This window comes from Macaca mulatta, chromosome 20, assembly GCF_049350105.2.
Source record: "Macaca mulatta isolate MMU2019108-1 chromosome 20, T2T-MMU8v2.0, whole genome shotgun sequence".
NCBI lineage: Eukaryota > Metazoa > Chordata > Mammalia > Primates > Cercopithecidae > Macaca > Macaca mulatta.
Genome location: NC_133425.1, coordinates 52,252,739 through 52,280,516, shown reverse-complemented (window position 1 = coordinate 52,280,516; position 27,778 = coordinate 52,252,739). Strand labels below are relative to the sequence as shown.

Genomic DNA, 27,778 nt, shown 5'->3' with positions numbered 1-27,778 from the left:
TGATGGCGGGCACACTTGTCAGTGTCCTCCTTTTCATATAGTTCTCTGGGACTACCCCAGGCCTACCGGCCACCCCACTGCAGGATGGCACTTTTAAAAATGAGGGATGTCCTCCAAAGAGGATGACTTTAGGTGACATGCAGACCCTGCTTTCAATCAAGGAGAGAAGTGGATATTTCTCTTCAATGTTCTTATCGTGTAACATTTAGAATGAGACAGACCTCTTTAAATCATTCATTGTTTGAACACTCCCAACAATCCTAATGGGAAATACTATTTATGAACCCGTTTTACTAATCTGACAACTATAACAAAAAGTTTAAGTAACTTGCTCAACATCGCAGAGCTGAAAACTTGTCACTGATTTGAATCTAGCCAGCCTCTTAAGAGAAGGTGTCCAAGATCAAGCCTTCCTTGGGCCCAAGTTTGTTGTCAGCACTTCTCTATTGAGGGATTTATTTATTTATTTATTTTTTGAGAAGGAATCTCCCTCTGTCAGCCAGGATGCAGTGCAGTGGCGTGATCTCAGCTCACTGCTACCTCTGTCCCCAGGGCTCAAGCAATTCTCCTACCTAAGCCTCCAGAGTAGCTGGGATTACAGGCGTGTGCCACCACGCCCAGTAATTTTTGTATTTTTAGTAGAGACCGGGTTTCACCATGTTGGCCAGGCTGGTCTCGAAATCCTGACCTCAGGTAATCTGGCCTCCTCGGCCTCCCAAAGTGGTGGGATTACAGGGGTGAGCCACCGTGCCCGGCGTTTTCTGACTATCTTCTAGGTGTGGAATAAAACTGATTTTCATTTTCCCTGGTGGAAAAGTGTTTGCTTTAAATAAAAAATAATATTCAAGAAAATATCAATCACTTCAATGTTTTATGTTAAGTAAAATATAGTACTGTGAGTGCAGAAATGAGATTCTTTTTTATCTGACATGAGGCATGAAATCTTACTTATATCTCTATGTCCCTAGAGTTGATTAATATTATATGGGAAGAGCAAATGTCCCTTTTGATCACAGGACACATGTTCATGTAGTAGATGAGAATAACAGGATACACAAATGAGCGTATCTGGCCTGGCTGTTTTGTCTGTGAGTAAATAAATATCCCCCATGCTATATGTAATGAGAAAAAAAAAAAAGGAGCAGTTAATGTTATAGATGACTCGCCCCTGGCCAGGTGCCATTTTAAGTTCCTTACATGAATCAAAACTTTCAATTTTACAAACCAGATATTATTATACTCCAGCTGATGAGACTGAGACACAGAGGTTGTGTCACACACATAGTGGCAGAGGTGGGATTCATACTCATACAGTCTGACTGCAGCATCATGTCCTTACCCCGTGCTCTATGCCACCAAGTCAACACAAAGATGAGGACGCCGAATGTCTGGCTGGAGGCAGCAGTGGAAGCACGTTGAGTTAGCGATCAGATCCCTGTGCATAGCCGTGACCTCTCTGGGCTTCAGTTGCTACCTCTCAAGCCAAGAGCAAAATTTGTTCATCTCCAACGTCCCTTATAGCTTTGAACTGAGACGGACAGGGCTCGGCATCCAGGGATGGCATGATCTGCCAGCTGTGGACAGGGCCAGAGGCCTGCTGTACCATAGGTTCATTCATCCCTTTCCTTCTCAGCTGTGTGGCATTGGGCAGGTTGTTTAATTCCTCTGAAAGATGACTCAAGCACGCCAGCCCCTGAATATTTTTTGTCCCTGTCCTGAAGCTTGTGACTTTCATTCAACAAGTTGCATGAAAGTCAAATGACATGAAGAATGGGAAAGGATTTTATGTGTGTTCAAATGTTGGGGCAGTGTCTTATCACAGAGGACTTTCTGCAGGAGGACATCCACACTCCTCCTGGCACTGGGTCAGCCAGGGATGCAACCCCTCCACAGCATCCCATCCAGAGCAATGCTTCCAAACCAATGAGCCTTTCTTCAAGAGCAAGTTAGGATTTAACGATATCTTTTTCCAAGAAAGTCAGTGCAGAGAGAATGATCATAATCACTATTGCTTATTAAAACCTAGGCAGCTGCCAGGCCACTCTCTCTCTCTGTTTTTGTTTTTTGTTTTGCTTTATGTTTTTTGTTTTGTTTTGTTTTGAGATAGGGTCTTGTTCTGTTGCCCAACCTGGAATACAGTGGTGCGATCTTGGCTCACTGCAACTTCTACATGCTGAGCTCAAGTGATCCTCCCTACTCAGCCTCCAGAGTAGCTGGAACCACAGGTGTATGGCATCACGCCATCTAATTTTTGTAATTTTTGTAGAGACGGGGTTTCTCCATGTTGCCCAGGTTGGTCTCAAACTCCTGGGCTCAAACAACCTTCCCACCTCTGCCTCCCAAAGTGCTGGTATTACAGGCATGATGAGCCACTGTGCCTGGCCCACTCTCTCATTTAATCCCTGCATTGAGAATAATCTCCCTTCTACAAATGAGGCACTAGATGCTCAGAGAGTTTGGGTGACTTGCCCAAATCACACAGCTAGTAAGTGGTGGAGTGGGCTGTGAACTAGGACTGCCTGACAACTAAAACTATGCCCTAGGTGTTGGCTGCCTTCTGAAATCGCTTCACAGGAAAGCAGCAGGTAAGTGTGGTACTGACTTCTAGGCAAGGAGACTCACCTTCCTCCTTAGGGATTGAACATCAAATAGCATCCCCCCCACAAATGGAGGGACTAACTTGTCATCAATAAGACATCCAGGACTCTTTCCTTCCTGAGGAACATCAATCACCACACTCAGACAGTTGTACAATCTGCCATAGCTGTGTTCTGAGAACTTCAGTAAATAAAGTATTAGCAATTGTGGAGATGATGAAATCAAAAGCAAAATTCCAAAATAACTTCATCTGCAACCCACAATCACAGTGTCTTGCCAGGAGCATGCTGGTTTGAAATAGTCAAGGGCTGGAGCTTGAAAGAGGAACAATGTCAGCCTGAACTTGGGAGGAATTTCCAAAGATTCAGAGCCAAGTTCCAACAGGGAGCTCTCAGGATTCAGCGAGTGTCCTGAGTGTGCTGTCTGTGACGCTGGCTAGGCCAAGCCGGATGGTTCCTCATGAGAATGTCCTGGCCTGTGCTGCTGAAGGTGTGTGGTCCACAGTGGGGCCAGTCTGCTGTTTCCAGTCTGCAATACAAATCATCCATGTATGTACAGAGTTTGTAAATCTTCCATTTTTCTGTTATTTGTGTATTTATTGAGTTTTTTTGTGTATAAAATGTTACAAGTGGGTTCTATATTTTGTGTTTCGTTATCTTCATAATTAATATTGCTTTATTTACAAAGGTTTAGATCTGGGATGGATAGAAAATGAAAACTGTCTCTTCGCCTTGGAGTGTGAGAAGCCCCGTGTAGGATTCAAGCAACTCAGGCATTGGAATCCACCCACTGTGGTCACTTTCAAGCCTAAAATCTGCTGAGGAACTGAACTTGGTCAGGGAAACCTGAGAATAAACGTGAGGAATGGAGAAGTCCCTGTGCCACATTTAACATGATTGGAGCTGATCGCGTATGTCTCCATCCTCATATGGAAGCATGATCCGGCACAGTGCAGGTGCATTTTACAGAAGATGGAGGTCTGTGATGTAACTGGGCTTGCTTGAAGGCACTCAGACTGTTAGACGCTCACATTTCCATCCAGAGTCCAGTCTCTAATCTCCCAGTTCAATCTCCCACCCCAGTCCCTTATTCCCAAAAAATACAACAGGAACCAGAACCAGAATCAAGTCTGTGTTTAATTATTATTCACATATTTCACAGACAAAAGGAATGTAGCAAATGGGTCGTGGTTGTAGAAAACAAAATCCTGGATTTTACGTGTCATTCTGTTTTCATCTGACAGCAGGGCAGTCCCGACCTCAGGCGCAGCAGCTGCACTTCTCTGACGCCCCTTTGCAGATACAGCCCTGGGCACACTTGGCACAGCCCAGGGGGCAGCAGGAGCAGCAGCCTGGGGAAAAAGGGAGACAGAGGTCGCAGCAGACTTGACCAGGGAGCTCCCTGTCCCAACAGCAGGCCTAACTTGAGCTCAGACCCCAGCACCCGAGGATCCTTAGTTCAGGATGGTGTGGCTTTGTCAGGAGACAATTGGTGGATGTTGAGGTGAGTCTTCCTGTGAGAGACTGCCCAGCCCCACAGGAGCCCTGGACAGGGCAGAAGACTGGAAAGGCAGTGATGGCCTAGGGGGACAAAGGAAGGCCAGTTCCCCAGAAGCACACACTCAGGGCCAACCTTGGGTTCCCTCCCAACCTTAGCCACAGCCCCAGATTCCTGGAGATGGCCCTGCACTCACTCTTCTTGCAGGAGGTGCATTTGCACTCTTTGCACTTGCAGGAACCAGGGCAGGCACAGGAGACACCTGCAAGGAAGAGCAAAAGCCAGTGAAAGGTGAGTGAGATGCAGAAGGTACAGCAGTGGGTCAATGAGTGTCCAGTGTCCCTTCGTCTGTGCAGGGCCAGCCCTCAGAGCTCCTTTCCCACTCAGCAGAGGAAGAGAAACCCCTTCATGCTGGGAAGGCCAAACACCCTCCTGTTTTTATTCAAAAGGAAAGTCCCAGGCTCCAGGTCCAGCCCGGGAAGACTACAACTTCGACATTCTGTCAAGAACCCCGAAAAGGCAATGTCCCCTCCTATCCAATGCCTCCCATCCAATCCGGCGGCTCAGAGCCTGGTTAGAGCATTGAGGCTCAGCCAGCAGTCTCCTGACCAACGGGGTGATGTGGAGCAGGACAGCCTTGAGTCTCAAGACCCTCAGCTCTGACATAGAGGCACAGGGAGGAGGGCAACTGCTCTCAGGAGCTTGGCCAAGAGGAAAGAATAGGAAAGAATCTTTCTCAAGGAAGAATAAAGGAGTCACCTTCAGCTCAGATCGCAAAACGCGACCTCCTCAAACCCAGGGACACTCTCTGTGGTGTCTGGGAATTTGGCATTCCAAGGCACAGAACCCGGGCGTCCCTTACCAGCGGCGCAGGAGCATTTGGGGTCCATCGCAACCTGAAGCGAGACTGGAGTTCCCAAGCGAGAAGGGAAGAGGGAGTGGAACACGTGTAAGATGTGGTGAAGCGCAACAGTTGGCGGCTCCTTTTGTAGTCAGGGGTAGGCGCCGGGAGCAGAGACCCCGCCCCGCCCTTGCACCGGACCAGCTGAGTCCAAGCCACCAGTAGTCCTGGGCTGGGCTGTGTGCAGCAGAGGTGCCGGGCGCAAAGCACCCTGAGTGCAGGTTGGTGCACACCGCTGGCCTCCGCCTTTCGCACCGGCTCGCGCGGGAGGCGTTGTGCACCCGGATTAGCTGCTGCTTTCACCCTGCCCGGTCTGCCCAATTCCTTGAGATTACCTGTTACTCCCCCACCCTTGGCGTTCCGCACGGCCCGAGACCCTGACCTGCGTGCGCCCCACACCCCGAAGCCTGCCCACCCCCTTGCCAACAGTTAAGCCTTGCAACCCCAGTCTCTTGTTCAACTGTCTGGATTGGCGGGAGCAGGGAGCATAGCAAGGGAGTAGTGTGCAAAGGACAGGCGGAGGATGCGACCTTCGGATCTCTGGCACTGCCTGTCCCTTTCCCCTTCCCCTCCTCAGTTCTTGTGCCACGTTTCTCCTGTGCACAGCTACTCGGAAGACACAAGGCCCTGTCTCCCTCCCATCAAAGTATGCTTATTCATATCCCTCTATGTCTCTGTTTTGCTTCTAGGACTGACCTTGATGCTTGGTTTTGTTTAAAGATTTCAAGCAGTGAAGAGATGAATATACCTGGGCCATACATAGGGAAGCTTCATCACTGACCTCTCTCCCTTGAGAAGCTGACAGGATTCACACCCAGCAGTGCCACTTCCCAGCCCCCTGACCCTGGGCTAGTGGCTTGAACTCCTTGTATTGTCATTGTCCAGATTAGGAATACGGGTTCACGAATAGAACTCATGTCCATTTAGGGTTGCTGTGAGAGTTCAAAGATAGAAAGTGACTAAATGGTCAAACACGGACCTGTGTAATGTAGAGTAATAGTAATATGGAAGGAAAAATAACCAGCTCTCTTGCTTTCTAATTTAATGCAGGATCTTCATATCACCTTCAATGATCCCTCTTCTGGGGACATCTCACACATTCAAAACTGCCATCCTGTAGTGGGGTACCTGGCTAGGCTGTGGGGAGACCCTGGAGAGATTTATGCAAAGGAGGACCTGGACAAATGTGGCCCATTCAGCCCCTCAAGAGTGGAGAATGGAAGAGAGTGAGGCAGAGCCCTGTGTCTTCTGTGTTGCTGTACACAAGAGAAATGTGGCCAAACGACTGAGGTAAGAACCGGGACAGGGCAGATAAGGCCAGAGATGTGAAGTTTGCACCCTTGGCCTGCCTTTGCACACTACTGCCTTGCTGTGCTCCTTGCTTTGTCAGATCCAGAAAGTGGAGCACAAGACTGGGGTTACCCTCGACTCCAGGAAAGACTTAGCTATCGACTTGAGACCTGGGCGTTGGTGGGGGTGGGGGGAAATCCAGAATACTGGGGTAGGCGGAACGACAAGGGGCGGGTGTAGTAGGCAACTTCAGGGAAGCTGGAAGGCCCGGTAGGGTGAGAGAAGCCGCGCACCCGGGTGCACAGCGCCTCCCTCGCGAGCCATTGCGAAAGGGGCGATCCTGCGGTGTGCATCCAGCTGCGCTCAAGGAACTTGCACCTTGCCCATCTGCTGCGCACAGTCCAGCCCAGGACAGCTGGCGGTGCTGACTCGGCGGGGCGGGTGCAAGGGCGGGGCGGGGCGTCTGCGCCCGGCCCCCTTTCTTGACTGTAAATGCAGCCGCTGGCTGTTGGGCTCCACCACGCCTTCCACGTCCACCACTGCCTCTTCTCTTCTCGCTTCGGAACTCCACTCTTGCCTCCTGTTGCAATGGACCCCAACTGCTCCTGCGCCTCTGGTAAGGGGCGCCCGGGTTCTGCGCATTGGGATGCCGAATTCTCAGATATCATGGAGAGTGTCCCTGGGTTTGAGGAGGTCTTATTTTGCGATCTGAGCTGAAGAGGACTCCTTTATTCGTCCAGTGCTTTCCTTTGGCCAAGCTCCTGAGAGCATGTCCCTCCTCCCTGTGCATCTGTGTCAGAGTTGAGGGTCCTGAGGCTCAAGGCTGTCCTGCTCCATGTCACCCGGTTGGTCACAGGGCTGCTGGCTAAGCCCCAGCTCTCTAACTTGACTCTTAGCAGCTGGATTGGAATGGAAGCATTGGGTAGGAGGGGACATTGCCTCTTCTGGGTTCAGGACAGAAAGTCGAAGTCGCAGTCTTCCTGGGCCATATAGGAGCCTGGGACTTTCCTTTGGAATACAAATAGGCGGGTGCTTGGTTTTCCCAGCACGAAGGGAGAGGACATGGCCCTTCTCTTCCTCTGCTCTTAGTGGGAAAGCAGCTCTGAGGGCTGGGCCTGCACAGAGGAGGGGGAACCGGACAATTATTGACCCACTGCTGCACCTTCTGCATCTCATTCACGCCTGCCTGGCTTTTTCTCTCCTTGCAGGTGTCTCCTGCACCTGCCCTGGCTCCTGCAAGTGCAAAGAGTGCAAATGCACCTCCTGCAAGAAGAGTGAGTGCGGGGCCATCTCCAGGAATCTGGGGCTGTGGCTAAGGTTGGGAGGGAACTCAAGGCTGGCCCTGAGTTCATGCTTCTCAGGAACTGGCCTTCCTTTGTCCCTGTAGGCCATCACTGCCTGTCTAGTCTTCTGGCCTTTCCAGGGCTTATGTGGGGTGGGGAAGCTTTCTCATAGGAAGACCCACCCCAGTGGCACCAGTTGTCTCCTGACAAAACCATGCCATCCTGAAATGATGGTCCTCTGGGGCTGGAGGCAGGGATGGAGACAGGCCTCTGTTCGGGCAGGGAGGTCTCTGGTCGACTCTGCTGTGACCTCTCACTCTCCGTTCCTCCCCAGGCTGCTGCTCCTGCTGCCCTGTGGGCTGTGCCAAGTGTGCCCAGGGCTGCATCTGCAAAGGGGTGTTGGACAAGTGCTGCTGCTGCGCCTGATGCTGGGACAGCCCTGCTCCCAAATATAGATTGATTAGTAAAATCCAGGATTTTTTGCTTTTTTGATACAACCTTGACCCATTTGCTGCATTCCTTTTCCTGTGAAATATGTGAATCATAATTAAACACTTAGACTTGATTCTGGTTCTGGTTCCTGTGTGTTTTTTGGAATAAGGGACTGGGGTGGAAGATTGAACTGGGAGTTTAAGAGACTGGTCTCTGGATGGAAATGTGAGCCTCTAACAGTCTGAGCACCTTCAGGCAAGCCCTGCTAACTCACTGAGCTTTATCTTCCACAAAATGCACCTGCACTATGCCGGATCATATGGGGACAGGCAACGTACACGATCAGCTCAAATCATGTTAAATGTGGCACAGGGACTTCTCCATTCCTCATGGTTATTCTCAGGTTTCCCTGCCCAAATTCAGTTTCTCAGCAGATTTTGGGATTGAAAGTGACCACAGGAGGTAGATTCCAATGCCTGCGTTGCTTGAATCCTACACGGGGCTTCTCAAACTCCCTGGTGAAGGGACAGTTTTCATTTCCTACCCAGCCCAGACCTACACCTTTGTAAATAAAGTAATATTAATTATGAAGATAATGAAACACAAAATACGGAACCCATTTTTTACATGTTACACAAAAAAATCAATAAGTACATACAGAAATAACAGAAAAATGGAAGATTTAGAAATTCTGCACATTTGTTCATGGATGATTTGCATTGCAGACTGGGGACAGCAGACACAGTCCACGACATTCTCATGAGGAACCATCAGGCTTGGCCTAGCCAGCGTCACAGACAGCACACTCAGGACACTCGCTGAACCCTGAGAGCTCCCTGTTGGGAGTTGGCTCTGAATCTTTGGAAATTCCTCCCAAATTCAGGTTGAGTTAGTTCCTTTTTCAAGCTCCAGCCCTTGACTACTTCGAACCAGATACTCCCGGCAAGATGCAGTGTCAGCATGGGTTGCGGGTAAAGTTATTTTGGAATTTTCATTTTGATTTCATCATCTCCATAATTAATATTAGTTTATTAACAGAAGTTCTCAGAACACAGCTAGGGCAGATTGTGCAGCTTGCTGAGCGTGGTGATGTTCCTTAGAAAGGAAAGAGTCCCTGGATGTTTTATTAATGACAAGTTAGTCCCTCCATTTGTGGGGGGGATGCTATTTGATGTTCAGTCAAGGAAGAAGATGAGTCTCCTTGCCTAGAAGTCAGGACCACACTTACCTGCTGCTTCCCTGTGAAGCGATTTCAGGAGGCAGCCTACACCTAGGGCATAGTTTTAGTTGTCAGGCAGTCCTAGTTCACAGCCCACTCCACCACTTACTGGCTGTGTGGTTTGGGCAAATCACCCAAACTCTCTGAGCATCTAGTGCTTCATTTGTAGAAGGGAGATTATTCTCAATGCAGGGATTAAACGAGAGAGTGGGCCGGACACAGTGGCGCATGCCTGTAATGCCAGCACTTTGGGAGGCAGAGGTGGGAAGGTTGTTTGAGCCCAGGAGTTTGAGACCAGCCTGGGCAACATGGAGAAACCCCGTCTCTACAAAAAATACAAAAATTAGATGGCGTGATGCCATACACCTGTGGTCCCAGCCACTCTGTAGGCTGAGATAGGAAGATTGCTTAAGTCCAGGATATAGAGGCTAGCCAAGATTGTGCCACTGCACTCCAGGCTAGGCAACAGAACAAGACTCTGTCTAAACAAAAACCAAAACCAAAGCAAACAAAAAAAGAAAATGAGACAGTGGCCTGGCTGCTGCCTAGGTTTTAATAAACAGTGGTGATTATGATAATTCTCTCTGCACTGACTTTCTTGGATGAAGATACTATTAAATCCTAACTTGCTCTTGAAGAAAGGCTCATTGGTTTGGAAGCATTGCTCTGGATGGGATGCTGTGGAGGTGTTGCATCCCTGGCTGATCCAGTGCCAGGAGGAGTGTGGATGTCCTCCTGCAGAAAGTCCTCTGTGATAAGATGCTGCCCCAACATTTGAACACACATAAAATCCTTTCCCATTCTTCATGTCATTTGACCTTCAGGCGACAAGTTGAATGAAAGTCACAAGCTTCAGGACAGGGACAGAAAATATTCAGGGGCTGGCGTGCTTAAGTCGTCTTTCAGAGGAATTAAACAACCTGCCCAATGCCACACAGCTGAGAAGGAAAAGGATGCATGAACCTATGGTACGGCTGGCCTCTGGCCCTGCCCACAGCTGGCAGATCATGCCATCCCTGGATGCCAAACCCTGCCCATCTCAGTTCAAACTATAAGGGACCTTGGAGATGAATAAATTTTGCTCTTGGCTTGAGAAATAGGAACTGAAGCCCAGAGAGGTCACAGGTATGCACAGAGATCTGACTGCAACTAAATGTGCTTCCACTGCTGCCTCCTAGCCAGACTTTCAGTGTCCTCATCTTTGTGTTGACTTGGTGGCATAGAGCAGGGGGTAAAGACATGATGCTGAGGTCAGCCTGCATGAGTGCAAATCCCACCTCTGCCACTATGTGTGTGACATAACCTCTGTGTATCAGTCTTATCAACTGGAGTATAATGATATCTGGCTTGTAAAATTAAATGATTTAATTCATGTAAGGAACTTAGAATGGTGCCTGGCAAGGGGTGAGTCATCTACAACATTAACTGTTGCTTTTTTTTTTTTTCTCATTTTACATAGCTTGGGGGTATTTATTTACTCACAGACAAAGCAGCCAGGCCAGATGTGCTCACTTGTGTATCCTGTTATTCTCATCTACTACATGAACATGTGTCCTGTGGTCAAAAGAGACGTTTGTTCTTCCCATAAAATAGTCATCAACACTAGGGATACAAAGCTATAAGCAAGATTCCATCCATGCCTCATGTCAGATCAAAAACAGTGTCACTTCTGCACACACAGTCACTGTATGTTACTTAACGTACAACATTGAAGTGATTAATATTTTCTTAAATATATTTTTATTTAAAGCACACTCTTTTCCAGCAGTGAAAATGAAAATCAGTCTTATTCCACACATAGAAGACAACCAGAAGTATAAATGTGTTGTATGTCTGTGTATATATATTACAGTTATAGATTGCTTCTGTCACAGCTCATGGTTTAGCTTGTGGCTTGACATTGTTTAAAAGATGTCCAGCAATAGGGAAATGCTGATGACAGTCCTGGGCCAAAGGAAGGCCTGATCATGGACACTTTCTCTTGAGAGGCTGGCTAGATTCAAATCAGTGGCAACTTTTCCATTCTGTGATGTTGAGCAAGTTACTTAAAGTTTATGTTATAATTGTCAGATTAGTAAAACGGGTTCATAAATAGTATTTCCCTTTAGGATTGTTGGGAGGGTTCAAAGAAACAATGATTTAAACGGGCCTGGCAAAATCGAAATGTTATATGATAGCATGGAAGGAAGAGAGAGAGGCTGACCCGTGGTCGCCAGGTTGTGTGTACAGGGGGAAGGAGTTTGAGGGTCCTAGGTGGGAAGAGCGACAGGCAATGCGGGGGGAGGGCGGGGGAGAAACAAAAGTCACCTCCATGGCCACACATGTGCACACGGCTCACTCTCTCTGCTCCCAGCTCCAGCCAATGAAGAAGGTGAGCACAAGGATGGAGCTGCACACGGACCCGGGGGACGCAAAGTTGGTGGCAAAGGTGCAGGTCGGGGGATGGGGATAACGCGACTACCTGGAAATGGAAAATGGCCCTTAGGGTGTCAGGGGCCCCACGTACCTCCGGCAGCACAGCTCCTTCTGCGCCAGCAGGCGCCAAAGGGGCAGCCCTCGGGGGCCCACCAGGCTGTGCTCAGGGGATAATGCGCCAGACCCGCTTACTGCGCACATCCCAACCCAGTACGCCAGGCGCCGCAGATTCCGCGTCAGGGTGGAGGAGGGGGTGCTCTGCACCCGGCGCCCTTCTCTACCTGTAAATTGATCGCCGGGTTCCTAGAATCCACCACGCCTCCCACCTGCCCCACTGCGTCTTCCCCTCTCCCTTAGAAACTCCAGCCGAACTTCGACTCGCAATGGACCCCAAGTGCTCCTGCTTCACTAGTAAGAGATACCGGGTTTCGAGGCCTTAGGATCTCCATTTTCATTCCAGAGGATAGAATGTCCCCAGGGCAGGAGGGAGGTGTATTTTGAGCTTTTCCTAAAGTGAACTCCTTTGCACTTCTCGTGCTTTTTCCCCGTCAAGGGCCTTCATCACCACTTAGAACGCTGCCATCTTCCCAGAGCCTCCCATTTCTGAGAAGACTGAGGCTCAAAACTGCCAGGTCACCCAGATAGCCAGTGGGGTCCTGGGCTGGGACCCAGTGCTCTGTCCAGCATTAGAGCTGCCTGAGGTGGATGGGAGGCAGGAAGCATTGCCTCTAAGGGATTCCTGACAGAAGGCCATGTGGAGTAAAATTAGGAGGGCGCCTGCCCATCGCAGCCTGCGTGGAGAAAAGATGGGGCTGGGCTTCCGTGTGCCTGAGCAGAACAAGGTACCAGGTTTCCCGTGCACTGAGCAGGAGGATGCTGAGGGCCTGCTCCTAACCCGGCACCACACTCACTGCTCACTGCCTTTTTCTCTTCCTTGCAGGTGGGTCCTGCACCTGTGCCGGCTCCTGCAAATGCAAAGAGTGCACATGAACCTCCTGCAAGAAGAGTGAGTGCGGGGCCTTGCCTGAGAATCTCGGGGCTGGACTGAGTGAGAGGAGGGATCTCAGCTTGTGCAGGCAGGAGCAGGCTCATCACTAGCTTCCCACATCCCCTGAAACGGATTCAGGATCAGAGCTGGAGGAACATTAGAGATGGTTGATTCCCAACCAATCTTCATTCTTAACAATGAGGAAACTGAGGTCACAAGAGGCACCAGCCGGCCAACCATAGACCTGATTCTTGAAGACTTTCCTCACTGAAGCGTATGGTCCTGGCGAATTGTCCTTCCTTTGTCCGCACAGTCCCAGTCACTGCCCGTCCAGTCTTCTGCCCTGTCCTGGCTCAGTGGGGCTGAGCAAGTTTTTCATAGGAAGGCTCTCACTGCAAAGATCCACCATTGTCTCCTGATAGAGCGCACCATCCCAAACGAAGGCTCCTCCGGGTCTCGGTGCAAGCTTGAGCCAGGCCCGCTGTTGGGGCAGAGAGGTGCCTGTTCAAGTCAGCTGTGACCTGTCCCTCTCCCCTTCTTGCCCAGGCTGCTGCTTCTGTTGCCCCGTGGGCTGTGCTAAGTGTGCCCAGGGATGTGTCTGTAAAGGGACATCTGACAGGTGCAGCTGCTGCGCCTGATGTAGGGAAAGCTCTGTTCCCAGAAGTAGAAAGTGTACCAACCCTTAATTGTTTTCCATATAGCACTGACCCATTAGTACATTTGGTTTTTCAAAAATAAAATAATAATAAAAGTTGACTTTATTCAGGCTTGGTTTTATTTTGTGTGCCTTGGACAAAAGTGACCTGATACCCGACAGAGCTGAGATGAGGGACTGCACTGAGAGTCCAGTCACGTGCATGCTGGTACCAGGTCCTATCACCTTTCACACTGAGTTCTTTAAGGCAAATCACATTACCTGTCTCAGCTAAAAAATGTAAAAGCATTATACATGTAGGCCGGGCATCGTGTCTCACACCTGTAATCCCTGCATTTTGGGAAGCAAAGGTGAGTGGATCACCTGAGGTCAGAAGTTCAAGACCAGCCTGGCCAATGTGATGAAACCCCCACCTCTACTAAAAATACAAAAATTAGCCGGGAGTGCTATCAGGTGCCTGTAATCCCAGCTATTCTGGAGGCTGAAGCAGGAGAATCACTTGAACCTGGGAGGCAGTGGTTGCAATGAGCCGAGAACAAACTGCTGTACTCCAGCCCGGGTGACAAGAGCAAATCTCAAAACAAACAAACAAACAAAAAAACACACCATTATACATGTAAGAGATGTAACGGTATGGGCATCTGCAACAGACCTAAGCTTTGGCAAAATGAACTGATATGAATTAGTATGAAATATAAAAACAAAATCCACTTTTTAAACTCAACAGGCAAATTATTAATATAAATATATAAAAATAAAATAATACGTATGAAAAACAATACATATATGAAAAACGAAATATATGATTATAGTTAAATAAATAACATAAAAATAAAAGAATTTACAAACATTGCATATCTGTTCGAGGGTGTGTATTTCACACTGGGAACGGTGTGTAGACTGACCCTCATGCATGGATCACTCATCTTCAGCAGTGCTGGCCTGGACATGCCCAAAAGGAACTATCAGTCCCGAACTGCCCCATGTCACTCATGGAACTCTCGCTACCCCTGAGAGCTCCTTGTTCTGACTCGGCTCTGAATCTTTGGAAGTTTCTCCTAAGGTCAGGCTGCAGTCTCCTCCTTCAAATTCCAGCCCTGGGTTACTCCAGGCCAGCACAGTGAATAGGGAGGTGGAGCGAAGTGTCCAGCATTGTCCTGGCAAGCTGACTAGAGATAGTAACTGGGGCTCCCAGGTGAAGTATTTGACTCGGCCTCTGCAGGGGTGATGGCATATTCTGTAGTTTGAAGGGGTGTGATGTGCATTGAGAAGGATGAGGACTGATCATTGCTACCGACAGCTGGTCCCTCCAGCTATCTGCTCAGGGAATTGTTATTTGTGGTTCAATCACAGGGAAGATGAGACAGGTGGCCCAGGAGTCAAGCCCTAGATGGGCTGCAGGTGCTCTTTGTGAAGAGGGAATTTCAGAAGGGAGCCTGGGCCAAGTGCAGGCTTTGGTGTCACACAGCTGGGTTCACAGCCCACTTCACTCCTTACGGGCTGTGTGGCCTGCACAAGTCGCTTAACCTCTCTGAGCCTCCATTTCCTCATCTGTATATAGGAGATTATATTTCCATGCAGGGATCAAATGGGACAGTGGCCTGGTACTAGTGGCCTAGGGCTTAATGAACAGTGTTATTATAATCATTTCTCCATGTGGACTCTCTAGACAGACAATCCTGCTAGCTCCCATCAAGCTCCTTGGAAAAGGCCCATCTGCCTGCAGGTATTAAGTGGACTGAAGTTGGAGATGGGTTTGGAGTCTTGCTGTTCTGGTCTCAAGGGCATGTGGATGACCTCCTGCACCAGCTCTCCAGGATCAGACACTGCTCCAGCATTCAGACAGAGAACACGCCTTGCCCACCTTTCAAGTCATTTGATTGTCATACAAACCAGGGACACAGTGAATGTGCAGGGTTTGGTGAGATGGTGCTGTCTTCTAGAGGAGTTTTACTGTCTTCTAGAGGAGTTAAGCAATCTCCCCAAGGTTACACAGTTCAGAAGTAAAGGCACGAATGAATCTATGCTGTGGGTGTCCTCATGCCCTCGCCGTAGTGGAAGATCATGCTGTCCATGGATGCTAAGCCCAGCCCCTCACATTCCAGAGCTGGAAGGGCCCATGGTTAGTTAGCCCAATTGTGCCCCTGACTTGATAGCTGGGGAACTGAAGCCCAGAGAGGACATGCAGCTATGCAGAGGCTCTGGCTGCCAGCTCAGTGCTCTTCCCACTGTGCCTCTGTGCCAGAGTTAGTGTCTTCATGTGTCACATGGCAGGGTGACATAGGGTTGTGGTTGAGGACATTATCCTATGGTCAGCCTGTATGAGTGCCAATCCCAGATATATCATGCTGTATACCTGGGTGAAACAACCTCTCTGTGGCTCAGTTTCCTGGATTGTAAAAGGGGCAGAATATAATAATACATCATGTGCTGTATAAGCACGTTTTAGTTACAGATGCACTACGTATAGGAAGGTGGTCCTATAAGGTTATAAGGTAATTGTACTGTACCTTTCTATGTTTAACTACATCTAGATACACAAATACCACTGTATTATAATTGCCCTCAGTGTTCAGTACAGTATTATGCTGTACAGCAGAAGCAGAGGAGATATGAATGAGGAGCATTTGATGGCAACTTTCTGTGTCTGGAAGTTAAACTGATTCTTTTTCCAATAGTGGTTAGGAGCTTGCTTTTTGTATAAATATATCTAAGGGAATAGGAGTCATTTGAAACAGAAACATTACATCACATATTGGTGCAGGTGATCGCAGTACTGGCAGGCATCCTTCCAACTCTGTTATGGGGACAGGGACTGTCTTGCTCATGGCTTTATATTTCTGGTGTGAATCCCTATTTTGTGGGAAGAGTGTAGGACCCTGTCAGGGTCACAGGACAGTGCTCATGTGAGTGATGAGTCAGACAGAGGACACCAGGGAGGGACACCAGGCCTGGCTTTTTTTTTTTTTTTTTTTTTTGCCTGGAGTAAAAATGTCATCTGTGCTATCGTCTGAGTCTGTTTGGGAGGCTATAACCAGATAACATAGACTGGGTAATTTGTAATACCAGAAGCTTGTTTCTGTCATTTCTGGAGGATGAGGTATAAGGCCAAGTCACCAGCATATTTGGAGTCTTGTGAGGGTCTTATTCTTCTTCTTGGGCCCTCACATGGTGGCAGGGGTTAAAGAAGACGCTTCTTCGGGCGTCTTTTATTAAGGCTCTAGTCCCACTCATGAGCGCGTTGTCCTCTCAGTGTAGTCACCTCTAAAATGCAGCACCTCTTAAAAGCAACACACTAGGAATCAGAATTCAACACATGAATTTTGGAAGGGTACACGCATTCCAGCCCTAGCAGCCATGATTGACACTAATGAAATCGTAGCTAATGTTGTAGAGCACTCACGATGTACAAGGTAGCATTCTAAGTTCTCTACATACACTAAATCATTTACTTTTATGAAACTATCCCTATTACACTCAAGTATCACTTAATAATGGGAATACATTCTGATAAACCCATCTTTAAGGAATTTCATCTTTGTGCAGACATCACAGAGTGTTGATTAGGTAGGATGATGACCTACTACGCACATAGACTACACATAGATTATATGGTGTGGCCTATTGCTCCTAGGGTTCAAAGCTCTACAGCATGTTACTGAATATTATATGCAATTGTAACACAATGGTAAATATTTGTGCATCTAAACATAGCTCAACATTAAAAAGTCCAGTAAAATGTCCTTATTATAACCTTATGGGACCATCATTATATACACTGTCTAGAGTTGGCCAATATGGTATTTTTTGGCACATGAGTACATTCTACCCCTTTACACTGCAGGAAACTGAAACACAGAGAGGTTATGTCACTGACATATAAGTGACGCTGCTGGGTTTTGCATACATGCAGGTTGACCGCAGCAACATGCCCTCAATCACAACTCTCTGTCACCTGTTCATGAGAACCATGAGGACTCTGAACCTGCCACAGAGGCAGATTGGGAAGAGCACTGAGTTGGCAGTCAGAGCCTGTGGATAGCTCTGGGTCTTCTCTGGAATTCAGCTGCCCAGCTGCCTTCAAGGGCACAGCAGGGCTAACTGGCCACGGGCCCTTCCAGCTCTGGACTGTGAGGGGCCGGGCTTAGCATCCGCTGACATCATGATCTGCTGCTATGTTGAGCACATGAGGACAGCCATAGCATAGATTCATTCGTCCCTTTACTTCTGAGCTGTGTGACCTTGGGCAGATTGCTTAACTCCTCTAGAAGACAGTACAATCTCGCCAGACCCTGTACATTCAAAATGTCTCTAGTTTGTGTGAAGATCACTGACTCAAAGTGTGGGAAAGGCTTGTTCTCTGTCCAAATGCTGCAGCAGTGTATCATCCTGGAGAATTTTGTGCAGGAGGTCATCCGTATGCCCTTGAGACCAGATCAACAAGAGACCCATCTTCAACTTCCAGTCCACATCATACCTCCAGGCAGATTAGTGTTACCCAAGGAGCCTGATGGGATCTAACATGATTCTCTCTCCAGGAGGCACACGTGGACAAATGATTATAACAGCACTGTTTATTAAGGCCAAGCCAGGTGCCAGGGTACTGTCACACTTAATCTCTACATAAATTTATAATCTGCTTTCTACAAGTCAGGAAATGGAGGCATAGAGAGGTTAAGGGGCTTGTGCCGGCTCCACAGCCAGGAAGGTGTGAAGTGGGCTGTGAATCTGGTTATGTGACACCGAGACTTGCACATGACCCAGGCTGCCTTCTGAATTGCCCTCTTCACAAAGGGCACCTGCTGGCAAGCATGGTCCTGACTCCTGGGCCACTTGACTCATCTTCCTCTGTGATTGAACAGCAATAGCAATTCCCTGAAGCAGTAGCCAGAGGAACCTACTGTTGGCCTAACTACCAGTCACCAGGGTGATGCCTCACTCCTTCTTGATGAACAGCAACACACCTTCCAACTGCAGAATATGCCGTCACCCCTGCATTGGCACACGACATCCTTCATCTGGACCCAGTCCTTCTCATGACTCTGCATTGCCACGATGATGCTTTCCTCCACATCCCCAGTCACTTTGCTCCCCTGAGTTAATCAAGGTTGGAATTTAAAGAACTAAAGTAGCTTAATCTTGGGAGAAACTGCCAAAGATTCAGACACAAGTCACTACAGGGAGCACTCAGGGGTCAGCGAGTGTCCTGTTGGTGACACTGTCCAGTCAGGACTGATGGTTCCTTGTGAGGATGTCATGACCACTGCTGCTCAAAGTGTGTAATCTACACACTAGGGCCTGTGTGCTATTTACAGTCTGTAGTGCACAGCATCCATTAACATATATGTAGATTATAAAGTTGTAATTTTCCTGATATTTCTTTTTATATTGATTGAACTTTTTCCTGTTGAGCCTAAAAGTGGATTTTGTAATTTTTTTATGAGGTCTCCTTCTGTCACCCAGACTGTGGTGCAATGGTGAAAACATGGCTCACTGCAGCCTTCAATTCCTGAGGTAGATGGATTCTCCTGCCTCAGCCTCCGAGTAGCTAGGATTACAGACTTGCACCACCAAACTTTGCAAAGTGTTTGTTTATTTATTTAGAGACAGGAGTCTCCCTATGTTGCCAAGGCTAGTCTCAAACTCCTGGTGTCAAGTGGTCCTCCCATTTGCCTCTCAAAATATGGGGAATATAGGTGTGAGTCATGCTGCTCAGCCAGATTTTGTATATTGAATTTAGTTTCATGATTTCCATTATTAGTATTATTTCATTTACCAAGGTTTAGGTGTGGAATGGATAGGAATGAAAAACCCCTCCTTCATCCTGGAGTTTGAGAAGCCTCGTGTAGAAGTAAATAACTAAAGAGTTTGATTCCATCCCCTGTAGTTACTTTTGAACCTGAAATCCAAAGAGGAATTGAAGTTGGACAGAGAAATCAGAGAAGAAACAGGAGGCATTCAGAATTTTCTGTGCAGCATTTGAGAATGAAGGTGGTCCTGTATGCCGGATACCCACCAATGACCTGACGATGTGCTATTCCTTTCTGCAAAACAGGAAGCACAGTGAGGCAGCTTGGCTTGCCTTAAGGCACTTGGATTGTCAGGGGCTCACATTTCCATCTAGAGCCCAGGAGTCTGCATTCCCAGTTCAATCCCTGATCCCAGTCTCTGATTTCCAAAACACACAATGGAAACTGAAGGCAGAATCATGTCTAAAGTGTTTAATTATCACTCACATATTTCATAGGAAAAGGAATGTAGCAAACCGGTCAAGGTGGTATAAAAAAAAATCTAGGTTTGTACATGTCTGGCTATTAACATCTGGGAGAAAGGCTGTCCTGGCATCAATCGCAGCAGCTGCATGTCTCTGACGCCCCTTTGCAGACATAGCCCTGGGCACACTTGGCACAGCCCACGCGGTAGCGGGAGCAGCAGCCTGGGGAAGAAGAGGAGCGTGAGAGGTCACAACTGACTCGCCCAGGGACCTCCCTGCCCAACAGAGCCTCCAGCTCCAAAGGACCCTTAGTTCAGGATGGCATGGCTTTGTCAGGAGACAGCTAGGGAATACTTGGGGTAGGTCTTCCTATGAGAAAGCTGTCCAGCCCCAAAGGCGCCCTGGACAGGGCAGAAGACTGGAAAGGCAGTGACAAGGTATGGGCAGAAAGGAAGGCCAGTTCCCCAAAAGCATGCCTCCAGGGCCAGCCTTGGGTTCCCTCCCAACCTTAGCCCCAGACAATGGAGATGGCCCCGCACTCACTCTTCTTGCAGGAGGTGCACTTACACTCTTCGCACGTGCAGGAGCCGGCGCAGGAGCAGGAGTCACCTGTGAGAAACAGAAAAAGCCAGTGAGCCGTGAGATGCAGAAGATACAGCAGTGAGTTAATGAGTGTCCATTGCCCAAGACACAGAACCCGGGAGCCCCTTACCAGCCGCGCAGGAGCAGTTGGGGTCCATTGCAACCCGAGGAGAGGCTGGAGTTCCCAAGCCAGAAGGGAAGAGGCAGTGGTGCACGTTGAAGGCGTGGTGGAGCCCAACAGCCAGCGGCTGCTTTTATAGTCAGCGGAGGGGGCCGGGCGCAGACACCTCGCCCCGCCCTTGCACCCGCCCTGCCCAGTCTGCCCCGCCGGCCGTCCTGGGCTGGGCTGTGCGCAATAGATGGGCCAGGTGCAATGTCCCTTGAGCTCAGCGGGGTGCACACCGTGGGACGGCCCCTTTCACACCGGCTCGCGAGGGAGGCGCTGTGCGGCTTCTCTCACCCTGCCGGGCCTTCCCAACTTCCCTGGGGTTGCCTGCTACACCCGCCCCTTGGCTTTCTGCCTACCCCAGTATTCTGTCTTTTCCCCCACTTTCACCAATGCCCAGGTCTCTAGTCAATAGCTAAGCCTTTCCTGGAGTCGAGGGTAACCCCAGTCTTGTGCTCCACTTTCTGGATCTGCCAAAGCAAGGAACATAGCAAGGCAGCAGTGTGCAAAGGGCAGGCCAAGGGTGCAAACTTCACATCTCTGGCCTTATCCGCCCTGTCCCCGGTTCCTACCTCAGTCCTTTGGTCACGTTTCTCCTGTGCACAGCAACACGGAAGACACAGGGCTCTGCCTCTCTCTCTTCCATTCTCCACTCTTGAGGGCCTGAGTGGGCACCTTTGTCCAGGTCCTCCTTTGCATAAATCTCTCCAGGGTCTCCCCACAGCTTAGCCGGGTACCCTAATACAGGATGGCAGTTTTGAAAGTGTGGGATGTCCCTAGAAGAGGGATCATTGAAGGTGATATGAAGATCCTGCATTAAATTAGAAAGCAAGAGAGCTGCTTATTTTTCCTTCCATGTTTCTATTGCTCTACGGTTACACGGGTCTGGGTTTGGTCCTGTTTAGTCACTTTCTTTGAACCCTCACAACAACCATAAAGGGACATGCGTTCTATTTATGAACCCGTATTCCTAATCTGGACAATGACAATACCAGCAGTTCAAGCCACTAGCCCAGGGTCAGGGGGCTGGGAAGTGGCACTGCTGGGTGTGAATCCTGTCAGCTTCTCAAGGGAGAGAGGTCAGTGATGAAGCTTCCCTATGTATGGCCCAGGTATGTTCATCTCTTCACTGCTTGAAATCTTTAAACAAAGCCAAGCATCAAGGTCAGTCCTAGAAGCAAAACAGAGACATAGAGGGATATGAATAAGTATACTTTGACGGGAGGGAGACAGGGCCCTGTGTCTTCCGTGTTTCTGTGCACAGCAGAAACGTGGTGGAAGAACTGAGGTGGGGACAGGAACAGGGACACGCAATGCCAGAGATCCGAAGGTCGCATCCTCCGCCTGTCCCTTGCACACTACTCCCTTGCTATGCTCCCTGCTCCCGCCAATCCAGACAGTCGAACAAGAGACTGGAGTTGCACTGGGACTCCAGGAAAGGCTTAGCTGTAGACAAGGGGGTGGGCAGGCCCCGGGGTGTGGGGCGCAGGTCAGCATTTCCGGGCACGCGGAACGCCAAGGAGTGGGAGTAGCAGGTAATCTTGGGGAACTGGGAAGGCCCGGCAGGGTGAGAGAAGCAGCTCACCCGGGTGCACAGCGCCTCCCGCGCTAGCCGGTGGGAAAGGGGCGGCCAGGCGGTGTGCACCGACCTGCGTTCACCGTGCTTTGCGCCCGGCCCGTCTGCTGCGCACAGGCCAGCCCAGGACCGCGGACGGCTGGGACTCAGGAGGGCGAGTGCAAGGGCGGGGCGGGGTTTCTGCTCCCGGCCCGCTCCCCGACTATAAGAGCAGCCGCTGGCTGTGGAGCTGCACCACGCACTCCAGGTGCTCCACCGCCTCTTGGCTTCTCGCTTGGGAACTCCAGAGTCTCGCCTCGGCTTGCAATGGACCCCAACTGCTCCTGCGCCGCTGGTAAGGGGCGCCCGGGTCTGTGCCTTGGGATGCCAAATTCCCAGACACCATGGAGAGTGTCCCTGGGTTTGAGGAGGTTGCGTTTTGCGATCTGAGGTGAGGGGACTCCTTTACTTCTTCCAGTGCTTTCCTCTTGGTCGAGCTCCTGACAGCATTGGCCTCCTCCCTGTGCCTCTGTGTCAGAGGTGAGGGTCCTGAGGCTCAAGGCTGTCCTGCTCCACATCATCCCGTTGGTCACCAGGCTGCTGGCTGAGCCTCAATTATCTAACCAGGCTCTGAGCATCTGGATTGGATGGGAGGCAAGGGCCATTGCCTCTTCGGGGTTCAGGACAGAATGTGGAAGTAGCAGTCTTCCCGGGCTGCGCCTGGAGACTGGGACTTACCTTTGGAATACAAATGGAGGGGGCTCGGTTTTCCCAACATGAAAGGAGAGGAGATGGGGCTTCTCTTCCTCTGCTGAGTGGGAAAGGAGCTCTGAGGGCTGACCCTGCACAGAGGAGGGGGAACTGGACACTCATAGACCCACTGCTGTATCTTCTGCATCTCATTCACCACTCGCTGGCTTTTTCCGCTTCCTTGCAGGTGGCTCCTGCACCTGCGCCGGCTCCTGCAAGTGCAAAGAGTGCAAATGCACCTCCTGCAAGAAGAGTGAGTGCGGGGCCATCTCCAGGAATCTGGGGCTGTGGCTAAGGTTGGGAGGGAACCCAAGGCTGACACTGAGTGCTGGCCTCGGGGGAACTGGCCTTCCTTTGCCCCAGTTGGCTGTGTCATTCCCTCTCCAGACTTTCTGCCCTGAGTTCAGATGGAGCAGGACAGCATTTTTCTCTTGGGACACAAACCCCAACTGTACCATCTATGATTTCAGAACAGAGCTGTGGCACACAAAAAAAGCATCCTCTGGGTCTGGCGTCTGAGCTCGAGCCAGGCTTGCTATTGGGGCAGGGAGGTGCCTGGTCCAGTCTACTGCCACCTCTCACTCTCCTCTTCTTCCCCAGGCTGCTGCTCCTGCTGCCCCGTGGGCTGTGCCAAGTGTGCCCAGGGCTGCGTCTGCAAAGGGGCGTCGGAGAAGTGCAGCTGCTGTGCCTGATGTGGGAAGAGCTCTGCTCCCAGGTGTAAATAGAGCAACCTGCACAACCTGGAGGTTTTTTTACATACAACCCCTAGCCATTTGCTGCATGTCCTATTATATTAAATATGTGAATGACAATAAAACAATTTTGACTTGAATCTTACTGTGGTCTTCTTTGTGTGTCTTGGAAAAAAATGGACTTGGGTGGGGGTTAAACCACGAGTTTAGATAGCAGGTTCTGGATGGAAATGTGAGCCACTAATAATGTGAACACTTTTAGGCCAGCCAGGTTACCTCATTGAGTTTACACTTCTGTAAAATGGGATTGCACTGTGCACACCATATGGGTGGGGACCATACATGATCGCTTCCAGTCTCATGCCAAATGTAGCACAGAAACTGCATCCCTCATTTTTATTTTCTGATTTTCCTGCCCAGCCTCAGATCCACATTGGATTTGAGGCTTAAAAGTGGCTACAGTGCTGGTACTCAACTCCTCAGTTCCTTGAATCCTACAAGGGTGCTAGGCTTTTGATGTTTTGTCACTGCCAAATCTCATGTTGAAATGTGACTTCCAATATTGCAGGTGAGGCCAAGTGGGAGCTTTTGGGGTCATGAGGACAGATCCCTAAAGAATGGCTTGGTGCCATCCCATGGTGAAGAGTGAGTTCTTCCTCTGGTAGGTCACTCCAGAGCTGACTGTTTAAAAGAGCCAGACACCCTCCCCTTCTCTCTCTTGCTCCCTGTCTCTCCATGTGATGTACTTGCTCCCCCTTGGTCTTCTGCCAGGATTGCAGGCTTCCTGCGGCCCTCATCAGAGGCAGATGCCTGCACCACACTCTGCACAGCCTGCAGAAGCAGAAATCAAAACAAACTTCTTTTCTTTATAAATTACCTAGTCTCAGGGATTCCATTAGAGTAATGCAAACAGGCTAGCACAATGGGGCTTTTCAAACACTTTGGTGAAGGACAGTTTTTACTTCCTATCCATCACAGACTTAAACCTTGGTAAATGTAATAGTATCGATCATAGAGATAATGAGATAAAACACCACATACAAAACCCATTTTTTAGATCCAACAGGAAAGCAGTTCAATAAATCCATAAAGAAATAGGAAAATGAAAGATGTACAAACTTTGAACATATGATGATGTGCATTGTGGCCCAGAAACAACAAACCAGACCAGGCGTGGTAGCTCAGGCCTATAAACCCAGCACTTTGGGAGGCCAAGGTAGGTGGATAACTAGAGGCCAGCAGTTTAAGACCAGTCTGGCCAACATGATGAAACCTCATCTCTACTAAAAATACAAAAATTAATCGGGCATGATGGCATGCGTCTGTAATCCCAGCCACTTGGGAGGCTGAGGCATAAGAGTTGCTTGAACCCCGGAGGCAGAGGTTGTGGTGCACCACGATTGTGCCACTGCAGTCCAGCCTGGGCAACTGAGACTCTGTCCCAAAACAAGAAAAGAAAGGAAACAGCAAACTGGCCCCAGTGTGTGGCTCTCACACCTTGAGCGGCACTGCCCAGCACATCCCCACAAGGAACCATCCGGCTTGGCCTGCCCAGTGTCACTGACGGGACACTCGCTGACCCCTGAGAGCTCCCTGTTGTGACTGGGCTCTGAATCTTTGGAAATTCCTCCCAAACTCAGGCTGAATTTGCCCTTCTTTCAAATTTCAGCTCTTGACTCCTTCCGACCAGTAAAGTGACTGGGAATATGGAAGGACATGCCCGGCATGTCCCTGGCAAAATGAAGTGTGTGTGATCATGGGTTCCACATGAAATGCTTCACGCCTGCCCATGCAGGAATGACGGAGGATTCTGCAGTTTGGAGGGTGTGGTGGTGCTCAGTAGGAAGGAGTAAAGCCCTGGCTGACTTATAATTAAAGCCAACAATCAGTTTCCCTGGCTATGTGGAGGAAACGCTATTTGATGTTCAGTCAAAGAGGAAGATGATCCTTCTGTCCTGGAGGTCAGGAGCACGCTTGCCCACTGCTTCCCTGTGAAGAGGAGACTTCAGAAGGCGGCCTGCGCCTAGGGCACGGGTTTTGGTGTCAGGCAGTCCTGGTTCACAGCCCACCTCACCATGTACTGGCTGTGTGGCCTGAGTGCAACACTGAAACTCTCTGAACCTCCAGTTCCTTATTTGTAGAAAGCAGATTATATCTCAATGCAGGGATTACATGACAGCATAATCTGGCCCAAGGCTAGCGTTTAATAAATAGTAGCAATGATGATCATTCTCTCTATACTGCCTTTTTTAGAGAATGAAGCCTGTTAAATCCCAAAGGTAAGAGAAATCTTATGGGTTTGAAAGCACTGCTGTGAATTGGATGCTGGGAATGGGACTGCAACCTGGCTGATGCTGCCAGCAGTGTGGATGACCTTCTGCGGAAAGTGCTTTTCAATAAGATGCTGCCCCAACATTTGACCAGACATAAAATCCATTCCCATCCTTCATATCATCTGATCACATGACTTCTGGAATGACAGCCACAGGCCTCAAGACTGGGACAGCAAATATGCAGGGCCTGGAGTGCTTATGTTGTCTTCCAGATTAGTTAAGTAACCTACCCAGCGTCACATAGCTCAGAAGTCAAGGGATGAATGAACGTATGCTACACCTGGTCTGTGGCCCTGGCCACAGCTGGTAGATTATGATGCCACTGGATGCTAAATCTTGCCTATCTTAGTTCAAAGATACGAAGACTCTTTGGGATGAACGAATGTTACTCTTGGCTTGACAGATGAGAACTGAAACCCAGAGATGTCACAGAGCTGTGCAGGGGGACATTCCTGTCCACAGAGTGCACTTCCTATTGCTGCCTCTATGCTAGGTTTTCTGTGTCCTTATCGTTCATGTAACTTGGTGGCAGAGGGTGGTGGGTGAGTATATGATGCTGCCGTCAGCATGCATGAGTGCAAATCCCACCTCTGTTACTTTTAGCTGCATGACACAACCTGTCTATGGCTCAGTCTCTTCCACTGCACAAGGGGCATAATACTAACCTCTGTATTATGGAGGTATAAAGGAGACGCCTGTGAAGCCAAGGCTGGTATCCCAGAGCACGCGGGGAGGTGGGTGGAAGGCAACTTCAAGGAAACTGGGAAAGGCAGCCGCGACCTCAGGGACACGAGCACACAGCCCCTCCTGCGTGAACCGGCGCCAAAGGGGTCCCCTGGCCCTTCTGCGGCGCACAGCCCAGCCCAGGATTTAATGCCTACAAGCAACTTAGAATGGTGTGAGGGGTGTGGGGTCTATAATATTAGCTGTTGCTTTTTTTTTTTTTTTTTATCATTTTATGGCGCATAGGGGATATTTATTTATTTGCACACAAAGGCCTGGAGTGCTCAACTGTGTATCCTGTTATTCTCATCTGCCACAGGAGTATATGTCCTGTGGTCCAAAGAGAGCCATTCAGTGTTCCCATAACATTGTAATCAACATTAGGGTTATAAAGCTATGAGCAAGATTCTGTGCTTCATGTCAGATACAGAAGAATGACTGTCCTTTCCGTTACCACCTGCACCATTTTTTAGTTAATATTTTACACTGAAATGATTAATACTTTCATACACATACTTTATGAAAATCAAACTCTTTTCCATCAGAGAAAGTGAAAATCAATCTTGTCCCACACATGGAAGACAGCCCCAAATTAATGTGTGTGTGCGTGTGTGTGTATGTATTACACTTATGGATCGCTTTTGCCACTGTCCATCTTAGAGCTGGTAGCTTCCTGTTGTTTATTTGGGGGTTTTTTGTCTCTATTTTTTGAGACAGAGTTTCACCTTCTTCGCCCAGCTGCAGTGAAATGGCCCAAGCTGCAAACTCTGCCTCCCTGGTTCAAGTGATTTTCCTGCCTCAACCTCCTGAGCAGCGGGATTACAGGCAATTGCCACCAAGCCAGGATAATTTTTGTATTTTTAGTGGAAACAGGGTTTTGCCATGTTAGCCAGGCTGGTCTCCAACTTCTGACCTCAGGTGATCCATCAGCCTCGGCCTTCCTAAGTGTGGGATTACAGGTGTGAGCCACTGGGCCAGCCCCTGTTTTTTAAAAAATTTCCAGCAATAGAGAAGTGTTGATGACATACCTGGGCTAAAGGAAGGCTTGATCATGGACACTTTCCATTAAGAGGCTGGCTGGATTTAAATCAGTGCACAACTGTTTACTTCTGTGACGACCAGTTACTTGGACTCATTTCTTTGCAGTCCTGTGATTAGCAAAATGGGTTCATAATTAGTATTTCCCTTTAGAATTGCTGTGAGGATTCAAAGAATGAATGATTAAAAAGGGACTGGTGCAGACTCAATGTCATGCAATAGTCAGGTATATTGAAGAGAAATAACTGGATGTCTTGCTTTTTATTTTTTTTAGAGACAGTGACTTGCTATGTGGACTAGGCAGGACTCGAACTCCTCGACTCAAGTGATCCTCCCGCCTCAGCCTTCTAAGTAGGTGGGACTACAGCTTTCCACCACCTTCCCCACCTTGCTTTTTAATTTAAAGCAGGGTCTGCATGTCATCTGAAGTCATCTCTCTTTGGGGAC

At 49.1% G+C, this 27,778-nt stretch overlaps 4 protein-coding genes and 1 pseudogene across 8 annotated transcripts; 3 read left to right on the top strand and 2 right to left on the bottom strand.

The window, feature by feature from the left end:
- Window positions 1–3,716: 3,716 nt before the first annotated feature.
- LOC709712 (metallothionein 1H-like) lies at window positions 3,717–20,361 on the bottom strand. Of its 4 annotated transcripts, none has more exons than XM_077983879.1 (3): window positions 20,205–20,355; window positions 20,036–20,101; window positions 3,717–3,949 (listed from the first exon to the last, which is right to left on the bottom strand). In XM_077983879.1, the coding sequence occupies exons 1-3, from the start codon at window positions 20,230–20,232 to the stop codon at window positions 3,858–3,860; spliced, it is 186 nt and encodes a 61-aa protein (XP_077840005.1). In that variant the 5' UTR covers window positions 20,233–20,355; the 3' UTR covers window positions 3,717–3,857.
- Window positions 6,826–8,139, top strand: LOC709619 (metallothionein 1-like). Its single transcript, NM_001301311.1, has 3 exons — window positions 6,826–6,902; window positions 7,495–7,560; window positions 7,904–8,139. Exons 1-3 carry the CDS (start codon window positions 6,875–6,877, stop codon window positions 7,993–7,995), a joined length of 186 nt encoding a protein of 61 aa, NP_001288240.1. The 5' UTR covers window positions 6,826–6,874; the 3' UTR covers window positions 7,996–8,139.
- LOC100424859 (metallothionein-1-like) lies at window positions 11,885–13,261 on the top strand (annotated as a pseudogene).
- On the bottom strand, window positions 19,485–20,359 carry LOC702286 (metallothionein 1F-like). Its single transcript, XM_001093253.5, has 3 exons — window positions 20,205–20,359; window positions 20,036–20,101; window positions 19,485–19,714 (listed from the first exon to the last, which is right to left on the bottom strand). The coding sequence occupies exons 1-3, from the start codon at window positions 20,230–20,232 to the stop codon at window positions 19,623–19,625; spliced, it is 186 nt and encodes a 61-aa protein (XP_001093253.2). The 5' UTR covers window positions 20,233–20,359; the 3' UTR covers window positions 19,485–19,622.
- A 1,688-nt stretch (window positions 20,362–22,049) lies between the features above and the next one.
- On the top strand, window positions 22,050–23,377 carry LOC709451 (metallothionein 1-like). Of its 2 annotated transcripts, NM_001301310.1 has the most exon segments (3): window positions 22,081–22,150; window positions 22,733–22,798; window positions 23,146–23,377. In NM_001301310.1, coding segments are annotated over 3 exon segments (186 nt in total). In that variant the 5' UTR covers window positions 22,081–22,122; the 3' UTR covers window positions 23,238–23,377.
- Window positions 23,378–27,778: the final 4,401 nt, after the last annotated feature.